General features: G+C 44.6%; 1 protein-coding gene across 5 annotated transcripts in view; it reads right to left on the bottom strand.

The window, feature by feature from the left end:
• Dennd5b (DENN domain containing 5B) overlaps nucleotides 1-20,566 on the bottom strand; it is a 172,460-nt gene that overhangs the window by 25,500 nt on the left and 126,394 nt on the right. For all 5 annotated transcript variants that reach the window (XR_010049189.1, XM_063254510.1, XM_063254511.1 and 2 more), the window contains 5 exons: nucleotides 14,507-14,600; nucleotides 10,285-10,416; nucleotides 9,059-9,211; nucleotides 6,064-6,142; nucleotides 453-534 (listed from right to left, as the gene is read on the bottom strand). Coding sequence is in view for 4 of the 5 variants with exons in the window: in XM_063254510.1 (XP_063110580.1) it covers nucleotides 453-534; nucleotides 6,064-6,142; nucleotides 9,059-9,211; nucleotides 10,285-10,416; nucleotides 14,507-14,600 (540 nt within the window). In the remaining variant the exon portion in view is untranslated. The remainder of the gene's footprint in view (nucleotides 1-452; nucleotides 535-6,063; nucleotides 6,143-9,058; nucleotides 9,212-10,284; nucleotides 10,417-14,506; nucleotides 14,601-20,566) is intronic.

A 20,566-nucleotide genomic window follows, 5' to 3' on the forward strand; every position in this document is an offset into this window, starting at 1 on the left:
CCCAGGATCTTTGTCCTGAGGTGTATCTTCAACCCTTTTAAAAATTTTCATATTTTGAGACAGAGCCTTACTAATGCTAAGTTGCCTGGGCTGGTCTTGAACTGGTGCTCCTTCGGACTCAGCCTCCTGAATGCTGAGATTACAGATGTGTGCCACTGTACTTAGCCTTATTGACTGTTGTTGTTTTGGTATTTATCTGCCGACAGCAGGTATTTAAGGGGAATTGTTTTTAAAATTAAAGAATAATTTAGAGTTGTTTTATAACTCTTTTTAGTTGCATCTTCCCTTTGGATTCAATATCAGGCAAACAATAAAGTATAAAAGTAAAATAAATTACTAAAATGCTTTCCACGAGCCACATAAGAACATACACATAGCTATAACTAAGACATTTAGATGAAGGTGATAAAATATTTCAGTTATCATCATTTGCTACTCTTTGTAACAAATACCTCATGTCTTGGATAAGAGAGACCCTGAGTGTTGGTAACATAATTCCTGAGTCGGATTTTCTTCTTTCTGGTCCGAGGGCAACTATGTAGAAAAAATTAGCAAAGTGTTAGAAAAATAACAGTAAGAACTCAAAAGACAGCAACAGAAAATCCCAGCTGCCACTTGATGGACTTCCCCACCCGGGGACAGCCCCGGGGCCTCAGGTGGCTGAGGGGAATCTTCCCGCTGAGGCAGCCCTGGCAAATCTGAATCTTTTCTAAATGTCTGCCTCTCAAATAATGTAATGTGTGCAAATTCTAGGTATAAGGGCCAGTCATTTTCTTCAGCTTTTTACAGCTAGTCATCCCAGTAGCTCTGGATAATCACACCAAAACAACAACTCTAAATTAAGCTACTAAGTATATGACTCTCCACCTCTGGATTCATAAATTGAAGCCACATAGATTAAATCCCAAGGAATTTTTTTTTTTTAAGTTCTAAGCATTTTGGCTCTTTGGTTTGGTATGTTCCCACTTCAAAGTTCAGAATCCAGGTTATGATACACCTGGATTATCAAGTGAGTAGGCTCACAGTAAGCACAGTGTATTAAGTACCTGTACCTGGCTCACTAAGATGAAATCAAACTTCTTGTACAGCAAATGAAATTAAAAAAAGAGAGACTGACAGTTCACATTGAAGACAGAAGGAAAAAGGGTACTTCTACAGCAGCAGCCAACTGGCCAGTTATCTTTCATCCATGACAGCCTGCTGAGCATCCCTGCAATGAGATGCCCAGGAGTTTGGTGCTTGGTCTCCATGTCTAGTTTTCTCACCTGAGGATGAAAACTAAACTGCAACATGTCACCTAGAACATTCACTGGTACAAGCAGACCTTAGGGCATGGCGTTTGGCTGCAGTTTATACGCGCTAGTTTCTGTCTTTAGATTTGTTCCACTTTGGGGGACTGTGTGCACTGGTCCCTGTCCACACACAGCTGGCCCTGAGAACACAGAGGTGGGTAGCACCTGCCAGCTCAGCAGTTACTTTGGGGCCTGCTGAGGGCGCGGGTCACGCTGGCCAGCCCACAGGCATCAGAGCTTCAGAGAGGCCCAAGGCCCTTTCCCGGCTGGCTAGGGAGGGTGCTTACAATGTATAGCATTGAGCAGTCCTGTCTGCCCTAATGCTTCCGTCTCAGAATGTCACCTGTGTGTGTTACTAAACAAAGTGTATCTGGGGGGAAGGGGACAGTGAAACGGCTCAGAGAACGATGCTGATCAGACAGCATGAAAGACTGCCACACAAATAAGATGCAGGCTAGGATGCGGACCTGTGGCAGACAGGAAGCACTGAAGCCACAGCTAGCCAGAGACAGGACAGTCAAGGGAGCTGGAGCTGGTGAGAGGTGCTTAATAAAAGTGGGGCAGAGGTGGAGCCCGAGCATATGCAAAGCTTCACACCCAGCACCATAAGTTAATGAAAACGCCAGAGGTGCCTCCCGTGATAAAGCAACAGCATATGGAGTACCCTCACTCTCAGGTAAGCACAGCCTCCCAGGCCTGCTCTAGAACCTGGACACTGGGTGCCCTGCTCAGTCTGCTAAAGTTCTAAGCTCACTGCTCAGTGCTTCTGCATCTTTCTCCTTATTTCCAGCCAATGGTTACTACAGGTGTGCACACCACTTACTGACCCAGCACTCAGCTTGTTGGAGCCTTCAGGAACTGAACAGATGCCTACGTGGGCAGATGGCTGGCCCTCTGGCCCACTCCTGGGCTGTAACCTGGCCTCCTGTGAGACCCCAGAAGCTGACCCCTCTCCACAAGACTCGTGAGAGTGAGCCACTGGCACAGAACACACAGCATCCCGGCTACTCCGATCAAAGTCTCCCTCTAGTCTGGCGTCTCTTTGGAGGGCTGCAGAAGTCAACATCACACATACTCTGCAGACTCAACATAATGAGACACTTTTGGCCAGTGCTAGATAGAACTGTAGGGAGAGATTCTGAAAAAATGCCACACTTTGGGTGCCTTTTAGTTAAATGGAGTAACAGTGTGCTTGTGTGAGAGAAAGAAGTCAGATGTCCAGAACTATTAAAAAGGAAAGTAACAAAGAAGCTGAACCAGAAGTTATTCCAAAGGCCAGCTAGTACACAGGACAGTGGCATGCAGCAAGAAGAGGGACTCAAGACACATGAACATAACATGTTAACATGTTTGAATATAACCTGTCCCTGCTGTGTGTGGAGCTGTGCACCTGAATCTTAGCAATCTGAGAGGCCATGGCAGAAGTCTGGACGACCCAGTGGGGCCCTTCTTAAAATAAAAACAAGGGCTGGAGATGTGGCTTGTTGTAAAGAGCCTGGCCTCAAATCCTAGTATAAACACGTTTCTCCTGCCTTCCTTTTCTCTGTCTCTCATCTTCCTTTGATTTTCTATTTGGGTGCTAGGAATTGAGCCCAGGACGCTCACACACACTGAGCACGCACACTATCTCTGAGCTACACCCTGAGCCTTGGCTGAAAAGGTAGCAAAGCAGCCCAGTCACACAAGTCTCCTCTGGGGGACAGTGCTCTCATGCTAAGTTCATTTAGCTTTCCAGCAAACTGCAGATGACCAGTGGCCTGGCTGGTCTGATTACTTGAGACACCCCAATGAGAAAGCCTGCAAGGACAGAGATAAGATGTGCATGTTGAAATGTCTCCCATGCAGGGCGTGGTGGTGCATGCCTATAATCCTAGCACTTGGGAGGCTGAGGCAGGAGTACTGGCAAAGAGTCTAATGCCAGGGTGGGCTACATAGTGAGTTCATGGCCACACAGCAAGACCCTATCTCGAAAAAAAAAAAAAAAAAACCAAGATGAAAAAGATGCCCTAAATTTCATGATTTTGGTTTTTTTTTTTTGTGGTGCTGGTGATTGAACTCCAGGCCTTGTGCATGCAAGGCAAGAACTCTACCACTGAGCCACATCATCAGCCCTCCTCATCTCTGAAGGTAGAAACTAGGGCTGAAAACAGAGATCTGAAATAACATGGGCTGGATGACAACGCAAGGCATCAGTAGCTGCTGTGATTCAAATTGTGACCCCTGAAATGGCATGACAGGCCCAGGCCCAGTCCCCAGCCCCCAGGGTGTGATCCCACTGGGCATCTCTGCAGATGATCAAGTTGAGCTCATGAAGGTGAGGCCTAACTCAGCACATCTGGTGTCCTCACAGAGCAGAACAATTCAGAAAAGTCAGAGTGCAGCGGAAGGTGACAGAAAGGGCACTGAGCTGCCATCATAAGGCTGGACTTCATCTTTCCAGACCTGAGGCTGCTGGGACAGAAGATGGGACCTAACACATGCCAAGCACACATTCTTCCGGGCTCCATCCCTTATCCAAGGAACTTACTTCTGCACAGTTTCATGACACGCTTGCTCTCTACCTCTGCGTGGTGCTGGAGATTGAAACCACGACCTTTATGTGCTAAGCACATGCTCTAATACTGCACTACATCCCAGTCCAATAATGATGTATTTTTAAACTGATGTTTTTGTATGTATTTCATACTTTCATATTTTAAAGTCTGAACTAGGCTGAATAACAAGTATTAGAACAGTATTAGTAAAACTTAATCCCTTTAACATTCAAAAGCTACATGACTTGTGCTAATGCTACTTAGGATCAGTAAGTAACTTGCTGTGGTCCTTCTTATATCACTAACCCTTCACCAACACGTGGCAGTGGGGCACAAACAGCACCAGAGGAGCTCTGACATGCTTTTCTGTTTTGCTGTTCTCACTTCTGGCTGAGGGTAGCTGCAGGGGGCCAGACACAAACTCCAAGGGAAGCAGCCCTCTGGACCAGCCAGGGCCCCCAGTGCTTTGCGCTGCTGCTGCTGCAATCCGGGACTCTCTTTAGTTCACTAGGCAGCCACCACTTACTGGCCTTGCTGGAGCTGGGCTTCCCAGCATGTTGCCCTACAAAAGCCTGATTGTTTTCTCTGAGGAATTTACTTTTTTCTAATTAGGATCAAATGACCTCTTGGTCTTTGGGCTAGGATCAAGTGTGAAATGGTTGTGGTCTTTGGTTAGAATGGTTGTATTTCCTGTTAGGGACAATTCAGGGCAGAAACGAATCTCTTTTTAAATAGAAAAAGGAGATGACACTAAAGAATGCTTTTAAACTTACAATGAATCTTTAATAATATGGTTTTACCTGGGGCATCAGAAGTGGTCCTGGGCAATTCAGTGTCAAATTTATGTTCCTATGACAGCTGTCTGAGTAAATCCACTTTCAAGCTTGATTTGCAAGAATGAAAACATTATTTAGGGTAGTGCTGCCCTCTAAGGGTGGCAAGGAAAAGGAAGTAAGACTAAATAAGGGTGTTTGAGTCATATTCCCAATTTTATTTTTCCCTCCTTCCACCCTCTTGCTCTTTCTTTCCTCTCTTTGTTTATTCAGTATTGGGGATTGAACCCGGGTCCTCTGCACTGAGCTATGGCTTCAGGGCCTTACTAAGTTGCTAAATTTACCAGGCTCGGCTTCAACTTGTGATCCTCCTGCGTCAGCCTCCAAGAGTGCTGGGATTATATGTACCATTACATATAATGTTGCAATGCTTTTTTCTTTTTTAAATTTTTTTTTTCTTTTTTCTATCAGTACCGGGGATCAAACTCACGACTGCCTGCTTTCAAGGCAGGCGCTTATGCCGCTGAGCTAAACCCCCATCCCCATAATGCTTTCTTCTTAAACTGGTGATTGGCATATGAGTTTTTATATTTTTTATTTTTATTTTTTTGCATTTCTGAATATCTGATACAATCCATAAGTTTTTTGTTTGTTTTTTGAGACATGGCTTCATTATGTATGCCAAGCTGCTCTTAAAATCACTATGGAGCCCAGGCTGGCCTCGAACTTGTGGTTATCCTCTTGCCTCAGTCTCCCAAGGGCTGTAATATTAGAAAAGACACCTAAATGGCTGATTCAATATAAAACATTGTACCTTTATCAATTTTTCACTGTAACTTCTACTTTTTGTGAACTAAACGTTTATTTTCCATTAAAGCAAGCTAGCATTATATGTAGTAGAGTGCTTGTCTACCATGTACAAAGCCCTAGGTTTAGTCCCCAGCATCTTTAAAAGGGCACGCTCCTTGTTGTGAAAAAACACACAGTAGGTGGAATATTCGGGGTTGGACCCAGCACGGCAAATACAAGGAATCCAATTTAACTCTAGTTTTCAGAAAAATGATGACTCTCCTACATGTGGGGCCTCTGGGAAATGAGAATCTGACTGCTAAGGCACGCATGGCAGCTGCACCTGTGCACCTGCTGCTCTTGGGGGCTGAGCTTGGGTTCAGGACCAGCCATGGCAACACAGCAAAACCCTTTCTGAAAAGTAAAGAAACACAAAATAAAATAGTGTCTTGGAGATTGAGACACAAATGTATAGTTTCCCCTAAAAGATTATGGTCACAAATTTGTCTTTAAGATAAAAATCAGTATATATGATCCTGCTCTTCTGCTCTGTCCTATGACTTGTGAGACGGGTAAATGTTAGCTCCAGAGAGAGAGAGACAGAGGCAGAAACAAGGAAGCCAGTGTGGAGTCCCCTTAAGCTCAAGTCCACAAACCAACTCCACACCAACTTACCTGGCGATTCTGCAAGGTGCTCCTGTTTCTCCTCTCTGTCCTGAAACTGGATTAAATGTGACCACAAAGCCGACTTCCCCTGAAAGAATGAAGATAAATTGCATTCATCCTGATGAAACAAAGTGCTAAAACATGGTCTCTCTTCAAGACCACCCCCAGGTGCACCTATCCTCAGCTGGGACGCACGCAGGCACAAGTGTGTGTGTGGCTCTGGGACTGAACCCACAGTTGTGCTCTGGTCAGGACTTGGGAGCACCCCCATGCTCAGCAGAACAGTGATGCTGTCCCTCAGTGCACTGTCATAGCAGTGCACACAGATGAGAGATGCCTCTGAGACAAAGTCTACCAGGATGTCCCTGGATGAAAACCTGGGACCTTTCCCAGAGTCCTAGGTCACAAGGAATGACCAGGAAGCCACAGCTATCACTACTAAGTGAGGGTTGCCATTTGCCCACTCAGAGGCCAGCCCAAGTCAGGTATGGTGGTGCATGCCTGTAACCCTAGCACCTGGAAAGCTGACAAGAGGATTCTGGGTTCTAGGCCAGCCTTGTCTAAAGTGAGAGCCTCTCTCTCAGGAGGGAGGCAGAGAGGCTAGTTTGTTTTAAAGTTGCTACGGAGAGTTTCTGGCTAGTACTATGATTTATTTTTCTCTTTAAAAAACAGACATAAAAACTTACAATTCTGCATTATATTGATATTTTAATTAATAAACCAAAAATAAGTACATGTGTGTATGAGTGAGAATGTATATGGGTGTGCTTCTGGGGACTGAACCCAGTACTTTTGCATACCCAGACTTTTTTTTTCCAGACAAGGTGTTACTAAGTCACTAAATTATCCAGGCTGAGCTTGAATGTGAGATCCTCCTGCTTCAGCCTCCTACAGTGATGGGATGATGATGCTATCATGGCTGGCTCTTTTTTTAATTTTTGAGACAGGGTCTACTAATGCAGCCCAGGCCAGCCCGGAACTCACAGCTATCTTCTTGAATGGTGGGAGCACGCCTGTGCAACACCCCTCCTGGATTTTTCATTTTTAAACAGCAAGTTCTTGGATTTCAGCTAAGTGGCCTTGTAATCAAATTATTCTGAATTTGAGAGTGTCACCATTTGAATTTAAAATGCAAAACTGTATTACAAATGAGCATAACTTCATTCTAGGGGAAAATCATAGCAGTATTTTTAAAGGAAAGAGGACTCCGTTTGGTCACTGGCCTGTGAACTGTCTTGGAGTTCAGTCCAAACATGGGAGACGAGACACATGGAAAGGGATGCTGAAGTGGGGAGGAGCAAAGCACCACAACGCAACAGTTCTAGAGTGCTGGGGAGCAAGGCCAGGCAGTGGGGTCAGGACTTCTGGGATGCGGAGTTCGTTGGATAGGCCCGAGTGTCACCCTGCCCAGACAGCTAGTCCTGCACAACTGCTCCTTGCCAACAGCAGCCAGACTTTATGTCGCTGCCCAAATACAGTGTTTCTATAAAGCATCATGTTACTCTAGAGCAGTCCTGGCAAACCTATGGCATGTGTGCGCCACCACAGACCATCTGTTAGCACTGAAAGCTCTAGAAGGTTCGCCATCGCTGCTCCAGAATATTTCTCCTACAACGTATTTCAAGAAGGCTTGATTTTGAACCTATAGAAGCTGGGATATGGTAAATTGCGCTATGGCTCAGGAGATTAAGGATTTGAACATGTTCACTGACCAGGCACAGTGCATGTGCCCAATAAGGAGGTAATGAAAAAAATCATTCATTCTCTAGAAATGTTTCTTGCAGCCATATTAAAATCAACTTAAAGGAAAAATATCACATCAAGGGCTGGGTATGGTGGCGGATGCCTATTATCTCAGCATCTGGGAGGCTGGGGCAGGAGCACTGTCCTGAGTTCAAGGCCACTCTGGGGTACACAGTGAATTCAAGACCAGCTTGAACTACACACTGAAACCCTGTCTCAAAAAACTGAGACCAATCAACCCACTAAAAAGCCACATTAAAGAATGTATCCAAGGTCTTCTGCATTAAGGGGAAGCACACCCCAATCCTGAGGGACCCTCTGGGCAGCACACTGTGTTCTGAGGGGCACCATTTGCCTTGAAGCCTTGCAGGAACCTGACGAAGGGAAGGAAAGGGAAACAGCTCCACAGAGGCTGAAAAGGCAGGCTTGTGGTTCTGCTCCTCAGCTGTCTGGACGGCACCATGAGCGACCCAGGGTCAGGAAGCCTCAAGGGCACAGGATGATCTATACATATCTATCCACACACGTCCGGGCATGGCAGTGTCCCAGAAGAAACTGGAATGAGCAAAGAGGAAGAGAACCATAGCAGAAACCAGTCCAGAAAGGAGACTGGGAAGAGGCAATGATAGAGGTGAACTCTTCCACCAGATAAAAAGGTAAAGAATGGTCAACTCTGATTTCTAGATTTCTTTGCTGGGTAGACGCAGGCAATGAATCTACAGAGAATACAGCTTCCGCAATGAGTATGTGGGGTTTTCTTGTTTTTTGAGCAAGGTCTCACTATGCAGCCCCAGCTGGCTGCAAACTCACATTGATCCTCCTATCTCAGCCTCCTGAGTGCTTGGATTACAGGTACATACCACCCACACATGGCTGAGTGTGCTATTTCATCTTTTTCTATTTGGCAAAACACTCTCGGATCACTTCCTGATCATGGGCTGCTTTTTTTCTGGAATTAAAATGTTTGTGGCGCAGTTCTCATCTTGTGACAAAGGAATATCATTTCTTGTATTTTTTTCCTTGACTCTTTTTTTGGTGATAAAACCAGGGCCTTCCCAGTGAGCTATATTCCCAGTCCTGTTTATTTTAATTACTGTATTGTTATTTGGAAACAGAGTCTTGCAAAGTTGTTCAAGTTGGGCTTCAACTTGAACCCCTGCCTCAGCCTCCTGGAGATGGGATCTCAGGTGTGCACCACTGTGTCCTGAACAGTGATCAGAGATCCTCACTGTGAAGTCCCCAGCCTTCCTGCTCAAGTTACCTGCTTGACCTGCAAACCATGGCTCCATATCCTCTCCAGCAGGTCACAGAGGCTGGCGATCAGGGTGTTCTCCTCCAGACCAGTGATGTTTGCCTCCCCGTGGCCCAGCTCCACGGCCTCATGGCCCATCTTCTCCACCAGCATGCGTTTGGTCTGAAACACCATGGTGCACAGTTACTGGGAGGGAAATCCTAGAGCTGCCAGTTCATCAGTGATTAGGGGCCGGGCTTCCCCTGCTCTGTTTCTAACCATTGCTCTCAGATCACTGTCTTCATGGTGTGGTTAACCAATTGCAGTAACACATATACTGTATTTTTGTGTCAGAGATATGTAGGGTAACTAAAGAGAGTAAGATAGTATCGTAAAGTGCTGCTATGATGAAAAATGTTCACATGCAAGAACTTTCAGTTCATCACCTTCCATGATGCTGGACAAGTGTGGCAGACACAGAAACACTGCACTTCACACAACTCCCCTTCACCCTGGGCACTGTGTACTCCTAAAGCACCTGGCATGGGTCTGACTGCACTCAGGGCTTCTGAGAATATACTGATTTGTGATGGAACCAGAGCTTGCTTTCCCTTCCCCTTCTTGTTCCTGTCTCTTTCTATACGTAAGTGTGCACTAGAAAATAAAAGGAAATGGAAATGAGCTTTAGGTAAGTTAATCTGCATTAATCTTGGCTGCTCTTTAAAATGTAAACTGGGACAGGACCAGCTTCCGGAGATGGGGACTTGTCTGACTCTTTACCATCTGCAGAGCCTGAGGATGACTTTATTGAGTACACAAAGAAGGCCTCAACGATGGCTGGCTGTTGAATAAAGGAGAGGACCTGCTAAGATGACACTGAGTCATGTCTGTACTGCTGCCTCCTGTGACTCAGGTATCTGGGAGGCTGCTGAGTCGTGCATGCTAACCCACACTGCGATTGGCCAGCTCTTCCTAGCAAGGGCAGTACAGACAGCCCCTCCCACTCCTGGCATGGTCCTCAGTGGCCTAGCATTCCTTTGTGTTGCAGGGGAGGTCAGCAGTAGCTAAAAAGGTGTGTCACACTTAGTGCAGCTCCTGAGTCCCAGATGCAGAGTCCCATGCATGGAGGGCATGCGAGGTCTGCACTGTAGTTCCAAGCCCCTCTCTGGGTAGTGACAGGTGCTGATAGGCTGGCTCAGCCTAGCCTGGCCCAAGTGCAAGTGAAGAGGCTAGTGTCCAGCATCAGCAGCACGTACCTTCATCCTGCACTCCTTCAACAAACCTTCCACGAATTTTGAGTTGGTCTGGGCAATCACTGCAGGAGAGAGATCTGACAGCTTGGGTTGCCGCAGGTTTTTTCCTAAACTTCGTGCCTCTTGCATATATTTCTAAAAATTAAAAGTGTTTTTAGTGCATAAACATCAGCTATTCCTCTGTCCTACTTAATCGTAACAGACAAGCTACACAAAGGTGGTAAACAGGCGTGAACAGCGGAAATTAGCTTTAGTGTACTCCCTCAGCCCATAACCTGTGAACTCACCAGGTAAGACTCATTGAAAATGAGATGCAGTCTAGCTTTGTTCTGGTCTATCTGACACTGGGACTGGTCAGGATCAAGTTTATGACAAAAATCCTTAGGCTCAGGTGTGGATTATGACCTCAGGTTCTGCTAAAGGTTGCTGGTTCTCAGGCTACCACCTTCCTGACCTGCTCTCCCCACACAGAAGCCTTACACCCCAGCTCTGGGGTACACTACAGACTAACCCTCCACTCCAACCAAGCCACTGTGGTGCAGTCTGGAGCTCCAGGACTGTGCTGCCACTTATGTCAGGACCTGAGGCATATCTGCTAGCAGGGTTATATATCAGGTATATATATATATTAGGTAGACACTAACATGCCCAAGTAGCCCACCCACAGTTCTGACAACACAATGAGGAACACACACACTCAGGATATGTGTGCCCGCTTCCGCTGTGCTGCGAGGCTCTTGCTCTGGTTGGGAGAAAGTGGGGCGAAGGGACAGCACAGTGCCTGGTGACGCTGAAGCGCCACATTGGTTAGTGTAAAATGAACACTTTCTTCTCTGGGCTGCCTGAAAAGGCTTGTCTAGATGCTCTACGTCTGTATCAGGGCTACAGGGTGGAAACTTCAAGAGGTCCACGTGTCTTAGGGTCCTATTTAAAGAACAACCACTCTGAATTCACAAGCTGCACCCAACACTGTCCTCAGGCACACATGGGAAACCTGCCTTATACCTTATGTGGGGAGCCTGGTACTGTAAGAGAAGGTATGCAAACCCTCTACATTCTTCAAATGTGAGAGCATAAGGTTAACATTTTCCCTCTGAAAGAAAACTAATCTGCCAACCATGAAAATAAAAACTCCACCTGAAGGGATTTAACTGAGCAGTTTACCTACTTCCTTCTAACTCTCATGATAAAAGGCAACATTAGCAAAATAATCTATCTTTTCCTTCACTGATTTTAAGGAAAACTGAATTTTGTAAGCATTAGGTCCTGCAGCATTTATGATTTTGTTTCAAATATTTTTAAGAGAGTTTTAAAAAATGGAAAATTGATAACCAAGGAACTATTCCCAATGGAGAAGTTAAGTGTAACAGTATAAACAGAAACATTCTGCAAATTATTTTTCAAATAAGAAAATGTAGGAAATAAAATCTGACAAATCAATCTATAATGCAGAGCAGAATATACCTGTTTCCAATTGTTGTTGGGCTATGTACTGAAAATGAGAGATAAAAGATTGGTAGAAACAAAAGTTGAATGTTTACAAAGGGCCCCTTTTGCTCCTACTTTCAATACCTTCATCTTCAGCACTCTTGCAAACAATGAGAGAACCCCTACAAGACTCAATTCTCAGGAAGAGCTAAGTAGCAAACTGGATTCAAAAAAGAGACTATGGCTGGGCAGGAGGCTGGAGAAGCAGGAGTAGTTTTTTTTTCTGTTTTATGGATAAATTTTGGAAAGCCAGTAATTTGCTTAAAACCTAAGTGCTGTGACAATTTCTACTCATGGACACAAGCCAATTGAGGCTGTTCTGGCCGCATTCGTTGAGCACCTATGCATGTGCGCAGGTCCAGCCATAGGCCTACAGAGCCAGCAGCACTGCAGGGACCCAGCCAGAGGCAGAGAAGCGACATCCCTTTGCATACACAAAGCGGGCCATGCCTGAAAGTAAACAAGTGATGGCAAAAACAGCAACTGGAAAAAAGGTATATTTTGAAATAAAAAATGGAGAAGATGAACCTTTCATAAATAACATTTACATTCTAAAGTCCATCTCTCTACAGACAGAAGTAGCTCCAGATTTCTGAGATTTCTTTATTTCTGTCAAAGACAAAAAGCAACAAACTAGTAGGACACATCTATGAAAACATGTCTGAGCATTCAAGAAACACTAAAGGTTCTTTAATATAGGCTTTGTTTTGCTTTTCTAATAAACAATCTATCTCTCTCTCTTTTTTTTTTTTTTTTTGTCTTTTTCCTTTTTATTGGTACCAGGGATCGAACTCACGACTGCCTGTTTGCAGGGCAGGCGCTTATGCCGCTGAGCTAAATCTCTAGCCCCAACAATCTATCTCTTTAAGTGATGCTGAACTTAAGAAGAGAAGATCCATTGCAGGATTACCTACATTGATGCTAATGCTGTACCGAGAGAGGAAAAGATCCAAGGTCTCTGCACACCCGGGTGCGGGTTTGGACTGGTTAGCACAGCACGTTGCAGAGTCAGCAGGAGGCGACTCCTGGCTTAGACACCCTGGGTCATGGATCTCTGGCCCACTCTACCTCTGTGCTCTCCTAATTCCAGACACAGCTCCTGGATTTCAAGTGAGTTGTATTAGGCTGACAAGATGACCTGAAAGACTCTTCTTGGCCTAACACTGTACAGTGATGACTACATTTGCCAACAACATCAAGATGTAGACCAGGAAGGTAAGTGCTACAGAAAGAAATCTCGGTAAAAAGAAGCTGAAATGTAATCACATCTGTCCTTCTGCACAATGCTTAACTAAGAGGGAATTTGTAGTGAGGAGGTACAGCTCAGCAATGAATGCTTTCCTAACATGTAATAAGGCTCTGGGTTAAATGCCCTCCCACCCTGAGGCAGTCTGCACGTTCAACAAGTCTCTTCCCTTTAGAAGAAAAGCAATTTGCTACCCTGTTCCCAAAATAACAAAAACCATACCCCAAGCCAAGTGGACACACCCGACTGGGCAGACAGGTGGGCGCAGTGCCTGTGTCCCACAGCACACAGAGCACCTGAGGCAGGAGGTAGGGCTGGGGTTTGTGGCAAGAGGTGACGGGGTGTCTGCAGCTACGTGCACAAGTGTCCCTGCCACCAACACTCGTGCACATGGGGAACACTTCCAGGTAGAGGACATACCAGGCAGCACTCAGAGAAGGCCTTTTTAGGAAGCCGTGTGGGAGGAGGCAGGTGCTCCTGCTCCCACTCCCAGAATGCCATGGAGTTCTGACAAAGAGATTCCCTGTAAGGCTAAGATGATGGAGAAGTGGCGATGACAGGAAGTAAAGAGAAAAGAATGGGGAGAGAGAGAGAGGAAAGCAGAATAAGCATGCATATGACAAGAGCATGGTGTAAGCAAGGGGGAAAAAATTGTACAGCAGCTAAAGACAAGCACTGAACAAAAGATGTTTCCATTCTTAAGAAAACGCTTAAACTCACATGTGAATGTTAACATTCATGGTCAACAGATGTTCTGAATGATGTCTTCTGCTTTATTTTTACACATGTGAGCTTAAAAATAATTAACAGGTGTTTGCCTTTTCTTTTTTTGAGATGGAATCTTGCGACATAGTCAAGGCTGGCCTCACATACTCTTGATGATTCTCCTGTCTTATCCTCTCAAGTTCTGGGATGACAGGTATACACCACCATGCCCAGCAACAGACTTTCAGATTGCATTTTCTTTTGACCACAACAGATAAATTTGTAACTGTTGGCCTTATTTTTAAAGAGTAAAAATAAAGTACAAAGATTTCCATTTAGAAATAGTTTTATAATACTTATTTTTTGATTTTGTTTTTGTTTTTTGAGACAGAATCTCACTTTATAGTGCTGGCTGGCTTTGAACTCATGGGGATCCTCCTGCCTCATCTTCCTGAGTGCTGGAATTACAGGCATGCTCCATCACATCTCACTAAAACACTTTTGAAAAATGGAGTCAGCAAGCCAAGGCAGTGATAAATACACTCCTTACTAAGTCTAATTATACTTGAAACTTTGAAATGTCTGTTTCTCCTTATAGAAGATCTACAGTATCAACCTGAATTTTACCCTCAGTGTAACTTGATACAGCACACAGAAAGACTTGTTTCAGAGCCCTACTTCAAATAAAACATGGGAGTAGAGTGTTATCTGGTACTGATCAATACAAATGGTGAACTACACATCACAGAACGAGTCTGTTTGCACAGCAAGCCCTGGCACACCTACCTCCCGCAGGTCTCCATCCAGGCCAACGTGCTCCGAGTGCTGTCGCAGGCGCTCCTTCCTGCGCTGCGCCGTGGCACTCCGGCTCACCCAGCGGCTGTGGAGAGAAGCACATGAGAGGGGCCACCAAGTCAAGACGTACTTGAGATTTTTACAACAGGAAGGCTGGCTGCTCAATACAGAAGGCTGACACTAGCTATTTTCAATCAATTGTCTACAAAATGTTATTTGCGGCAGCTTTATAAGGCTATAATTAGAATGCTGTATAATCCACCTACTTAAAGTACACAATCATGTGGTTGTGATATATTTGCAGGTATGCCAACCACCACTACTATTAATGCCCTTTTTAACTAGGGCTAGCAAATGCTCAGTACAGGCCGTGGATGGAGCTCCATGGTGGGGCACTTGCCTAGCACTACCAAGACCCTGGTATACTACTGGTAGTCCCAGTGTAGCTAAAAACCCCCAAACAAACAAAACAGTTCCAGGCACATTAAATACACATACGACAATAACTCAGACCTTGACTGTAGGAGGCATGAAACATGCCTTGATGTGCTTGAGGTAAATATTTGGAGTCTGGGGGACTGGCAGTGCTGGGGTTCCAACCCAGGGCCTCTGACATGCCCTCCCCTAGGAGCCTTGTCTGGCCTTGCAGGCTGGGACTTGAAGGCTCTTGGGATTTCTCTTGGCTAAAAACCGTTATCACCATATGTTGCTGTGAAATGGTAGCTTACATTTGTCAATTACTCTGGGAAAAATATTTATTTTATGAACTCCATACCAAAATATGCAAGAAATGTAAGCTTAAAATAACCTACCCAGGCTGGAGATTTAGGTCAGTGGCACAAGCGCCTGCTGGGCAAGTGCAAGGTCGTGAGTTCAAACCCTGGTACCAAACCAAACCAAACCAAACCAAACCAAACCAAAAACACTTACCCTGCTTCCCATGGCCTGCAGCATTCTCACAGTGGCCTGTGCCTCATTCCCTGGACCTCACCTTGCAGCACTTCCTGGCGTTACTCTGACTGAAAGGTCACTAACAAAGCTTTCTCTGATTCAGAATTGTGGACTTCCAAGGTCTTTTCAGCTGTGATATTCTGTTTCTGTCACCTTTGGTTTTAGTTAACAGTGATCTGATGATTAACAGACCCTGGATCCAACTATCTACCCTGTTAGGAGCTGCCTCCTTTCATGTCACAGTGCCTCCAGGGAGCTGGGAGTGCAGATCAGTACTGGACTGTGGCCTGGCATGGCTGAGGCCTTTAGCTCAAGCCCTGCAGAGGAAGGAGTACACTGTGGCCAACCCCGCTTCCCATTGGCGCCAGATTCTTGTAGAAAAGTCTCACCGCTCAGCTGTACCACTCTTAATTACTTTCTCATCTTAGCACTTTCATTCAGAGCAGGATTGGGAACCTGGTTTAAGTTTTCTTTCCTGCTAAGGAAAACAGACTACAGAGACAACAGCTTCACACAGTTCTGGAGCCCTCCAAATCAAAATCACCTCACTTCCACTCTAGCCACATCAAGGATGTGACAAGCAAGTGATGACACAGAGCCCTGATCCCCTCTCCCCTGGGTAGACTCCCATCGCCCAGTGCTTTAGCTGTTCCATGCCTGACTCCCACTAGCGACGCCTTGTGTTCTTTTTGTTCTGTGCAGAGACTGAAACCCGGGGAAATCACTGGAATACTCATGGCAGCACTCCTGCCTTGGGACAGCCCTCCCCTTCCTCCCGAACCTGCCCAAGAGAGCCCTGGCCTTGGGTGGGTGCTGCTGTCTCCCCAAGTTCCTATTATGTGGTAGCTCTTGACTCCCCCATGCCTGCCTGTGAAGCACCCCAGCATCCTTTATTAACTCATCCTCACTCCTTCCAAGGCTACTGTTACCACTGCCCTCTACTTTCAGTGCCAGCACTTAGCCAATGAATGTAACACAAAACCTCTCACAATTTACATTTAGAATGCAGAGGATGGACTTATGCATTAAAGGGGGAAAACAGAATGTATGTTAACAAAAAACGTACAAAGATCTAGACACTCTGACATGCTGTAGGCTTTGAAAACAGCTCTAAAGAGATGAATTTAGTAGCACATGCCTGTTATCCCCACACAGTAGTGCCCTGGTTTAAGAATTGAATTCCGAATCAAATTTTCCCATATGGTCAACACTGAACCTGATCACTGAATTTGATTTAGTTTGTATCTAATTCAGTTTACAACCAAAATTATGTAGAGAATTAAGAGAATTTAGATGAACTGAAGCACCATTTGGGAGGCTGCAGCAGGAATATCTCAAGTTTAAGACCAGCATAGGCTACAAAATGAGACTGTCTTTAAAAAAAAAAAAAAAAAAAGAAAGAAAGAAAGAAAAAAAAATAGCCCTAGAAAAAAGATCAGAGTAAGACAATAAAATTTAACTGGGTACAGTGGCACACACCTGTAATCACAGCTATTCAAGATTCTGAGATAGAAAGATTTCAGGATAGAATTCCTGATTTAGTTCTTACCTAATTTGATTTGCAGCCACAACCATGGAAAGATCACGAAAGTCTTTTCATCTTTTTGGGACCCTGTCTCAAAAACTTAAAAAAAACTAGAAATGTAACTTGGTGGTAGTATGTCTTTTGCATGAACAATGCCCTTGGTTCTGTCCTCAGTCAAATAAGTAAACAAAACAGTAAAATTTGCTCGTATGAGAGTTCATAGTCAGGGTGGTCCAAATAAAGAGTATAATTATGAGACAATACAAGTATCAGCTATTGAACTTACATATTCAAGTGAAGGAGCAAAATGTAAACTTAGGGAGCATTAAGTGGGAACGACTTTGGAGAAAGAAAAAGATAATGACCAACTAATAATAAGAGAAATGGCCCTCCTCACCCTGTGCCCTATGGGACAAAACACCCTATTTAATTTTCATCTCCTAAGTAGGGAAATGAGCACTGCTTAAGAAAATTCCTACGAAGTCCACACGCAAGATAAACTACGTGAAATGCTTAGCTGCCAGTTATTCGCTTGTTTTGTAGCAGCACGGTAAATTCTGACCACCTTTCCCCCCCCCCAAAGAAAGTAATAAGCACTAAGGAGTAATAAAATCCAAGATGTGTAAATTTTGTTGTAAAAAAAGAGAGGGAAAAAAAAAAAAAAGAAAAAGAGCTCTAACGGATATAACAGCAAGTGTGTTTGGGGGTGTTAAATAGCTGACTTTATCAATGTTTTTGGAACATTGAACACAGCTGTTTGCAGTCTCCCTGTTTGAATGTCCACCTTGTGTTCTTTGATACTGTGATTTGAGGAACTATTTTCAAGAAGATAGTGTGTAATCTACTAGCAGGTGATTTCTTACTGTTATGTTTTTTTGTTTTGTTTTGTTTTTTTTGTAGTTCTGTATTGCGTGTACCCTTACGCCGCTTTGGTTTATTTTGTGTTTTTCTCTTTTCCTCTTAAATAAAAAAAAAAAAAAAAAAAAAAAATTCTGACCACCTGTAGTAAGTACTTTCCATAAAGCAACCATGAAAGTTTCCCAAGTTCTTGACCGACGCCTGTGAGGATGCCAGGCCGTAATGAAGACTGAAGGCAAGGGTCAACCATGAGCGCCACACTGAGACTGCTCCTGTTTACACGCACCGTTTCCAGATGCCACTGCCACTCTTCTCACTCCCTGGTATGTGGACCTGAACCAGCCATCCGCAACCTTTCAAAACCACGTTTGAACAAGGCGAAGCCCAAATGGTCAAGATGACAGATGTATACATGCCAATTCCCCACGATGAATATATTTATTATGAGCTGCGAACTAACAATAAAAATAAATTTCAGACCACTTGATGACTAAAAAAAAATTATGTAAAGTTTTTCAAGAGAAAATGCATATGAAAGGTAGCATTTTTATTCACTGGACTGTTTAGATAATGTGTTGTTTGCTTCTCATTAAATGTATGATATGGCTGGGTATGGTGGCTCACGCCTATAATCCCAGCACTCAGGAGGCTGAGGCAGGAGGTTCATTGCAAATTTGAGACCAGCCCAGGCTACAAAGTGAGTTCAAGGCCAGCCTTAACTACATAGTGAGGCTCTGTCTCAAAAAGACAAAAAAAGTATGATACAAAAAATTAAAAACACACCTGAACAATTTCAATTAGTCAACTAGCAAAATGGCAAGGCTTTCCTTTCTTTTGGGATATAAAATAAAAATAAAATATTAGCATGGCAAACCTGAATACAATGATACACAAATTTACCACCCCAAGAAATAGTGCCTACATAAGCACAATATTTGTTAAACCACTGGCTATCATCATTTTTTTCTTTTCTTTTTTGGAGACAAGGTCCCTTGCTCTGTAGCCCAGGCTGGCCTCAAATTGGTAATTCTTTTTTTTTTTTTTTTTTTTTTGTCTTTTTCATTTTTATCGTTACCAGGGATCAAACTCATGACCGCCTGCTTGCAAGGCAGGTGCTTATGCCACTGAGCTAAATCCCCAGCCCCTAAATTGGTAATTCTTCTGCCTCAGCCTTCAGAAGGTGGGGTTTACAGGCATGTGCCACCATGCCCAGCTATCATTATGTATTACTAGAATAATTTGCTACAGTTTCCTCTGCCCTGCCAAACAGAGATGCATTTTGGGAAAGGGATGAGTTCCAACCCTCCAACACTCCAGCACACCCTCTAAGAAGGGGCTATCATGCTTCCCTGCCATCTTTCAAGAGCTTATTTCTTTTTCTTTGTGTGTGTGTGTGTGTGTGTGTGTGTGTGTGTGTGTGTGTGTTTGAGACAGGGACTCACTATGCGGTTCATACTGGTCTTGAGCTTACTTTGTAGCCCAGGCCGGTCTTGAACTCTCCTTCCTCAGCCTCCTGAGTGCGGGATTACAGGTGTGCACCACCACGTCCAGCAAGCTTCTCATTTCTTACTTAGGTTGGAGGTGTCACAGCATTGTATATCCCCTCCCTGACGCTGTACATGCCTGGTGGAAAGTCAGGTGGGCTGATGCCACTCTGTCCTTTATCCCCCACCCACCCACCCATTTCCCTGGCCTGTCTGGCTCCCTGCACTGCCCTCCTCCAAGCCCCTGCCTGAAGGAGGAGATCACAGGTCTGCAGGGCTGTTGCCTTCCGTTGCAGAGATAACAGCTCACACTTAGGTCAAGGTTCCTAGGTTCCTAAGCTGGTAAGTGGTGAAGTGAAGTGAATCCTAGGGCTGGTTCCCCCTTTCCTATTTAGACCATGTCTCCATTAATCCTTTTAGCTCTTTCTCACTTGTTAACAGAACACTAATATTCATGTAAGATGATTTTTTTTTTTTTTTTTGTCTTTTTCATTTTTTATTTTTATCGGTACCGGGGATCGAACTCACGACCGCCTGCTTGCAAGGCAGGTGCTTATGCCGCTGAGCTAAACCCCCAGCAACACTAATATTCATGTAAATTCAAGCACTGCCCTGAGCCCAATATTGCATTTTATTTCACTCTCCCCTCCCCTTTCGGGGTGCTGATGGTATTAACAGGGCCTCACACACACACAAGACAAGCACTCTTAATTAACACTGCTGCATCTCCAGCCCTCTTCCTCCCCATTCTAACCATATTCAGATATTTTCTAAACAGACTCATCTAAAATAAAGAAGAGGGTTTATCTTAATATTTTTGTTTCCTTTGCTATAGTTTTGTATGTGATACTTCAGAGCAGGAGTTAGTACATAGGCTGAGCTGCACCCCTACAATGGCATGCTAAAGTCTCAGGCTTGGTAGCTATGGATCCTCCTTTTCACCTAGGCCTTTGCAGGAGTCACCAGGGTACAATCCTGAGTGGGAAGGGAGGTACAGACACAGATGCAGAGGGAGAGAGGTCTGGTGGAGAAAGAGTGGGGCTGACATTGAGCTGTTAAGAGCCAAGCAGCTGCTGGAGCTGCCAAGAGCTGGAAAAGGCAACAAAAAAGCCCGCGCAGGAACAGTGACCCTGCCAGGGCCTTGGTCTTCAGTTTCTGACTTCTAGGACTGTTGGAAAAAATGTCAGGGTTTCAAGGCAGCAAATTTGTGGTACTTTGTTGCAGCAGTACTAG

This window comes from Cavia porcellus, unplaced genomic scaffold (genome assembly GCF_034190915.1).
Source record: "Cavia porcellus strain 051 isolate PalLab524CR breed Dunkin Hartley unplaced genomic scaffold, mCavPor4.1 scaffold_8, whole genome shotgun sequence".
Lineage (NCBI taxonomy): Eukaryota > Metazoa > Chordata > Mammalia > Rodentia > Caviidae > Cavia > Cavia porcellus.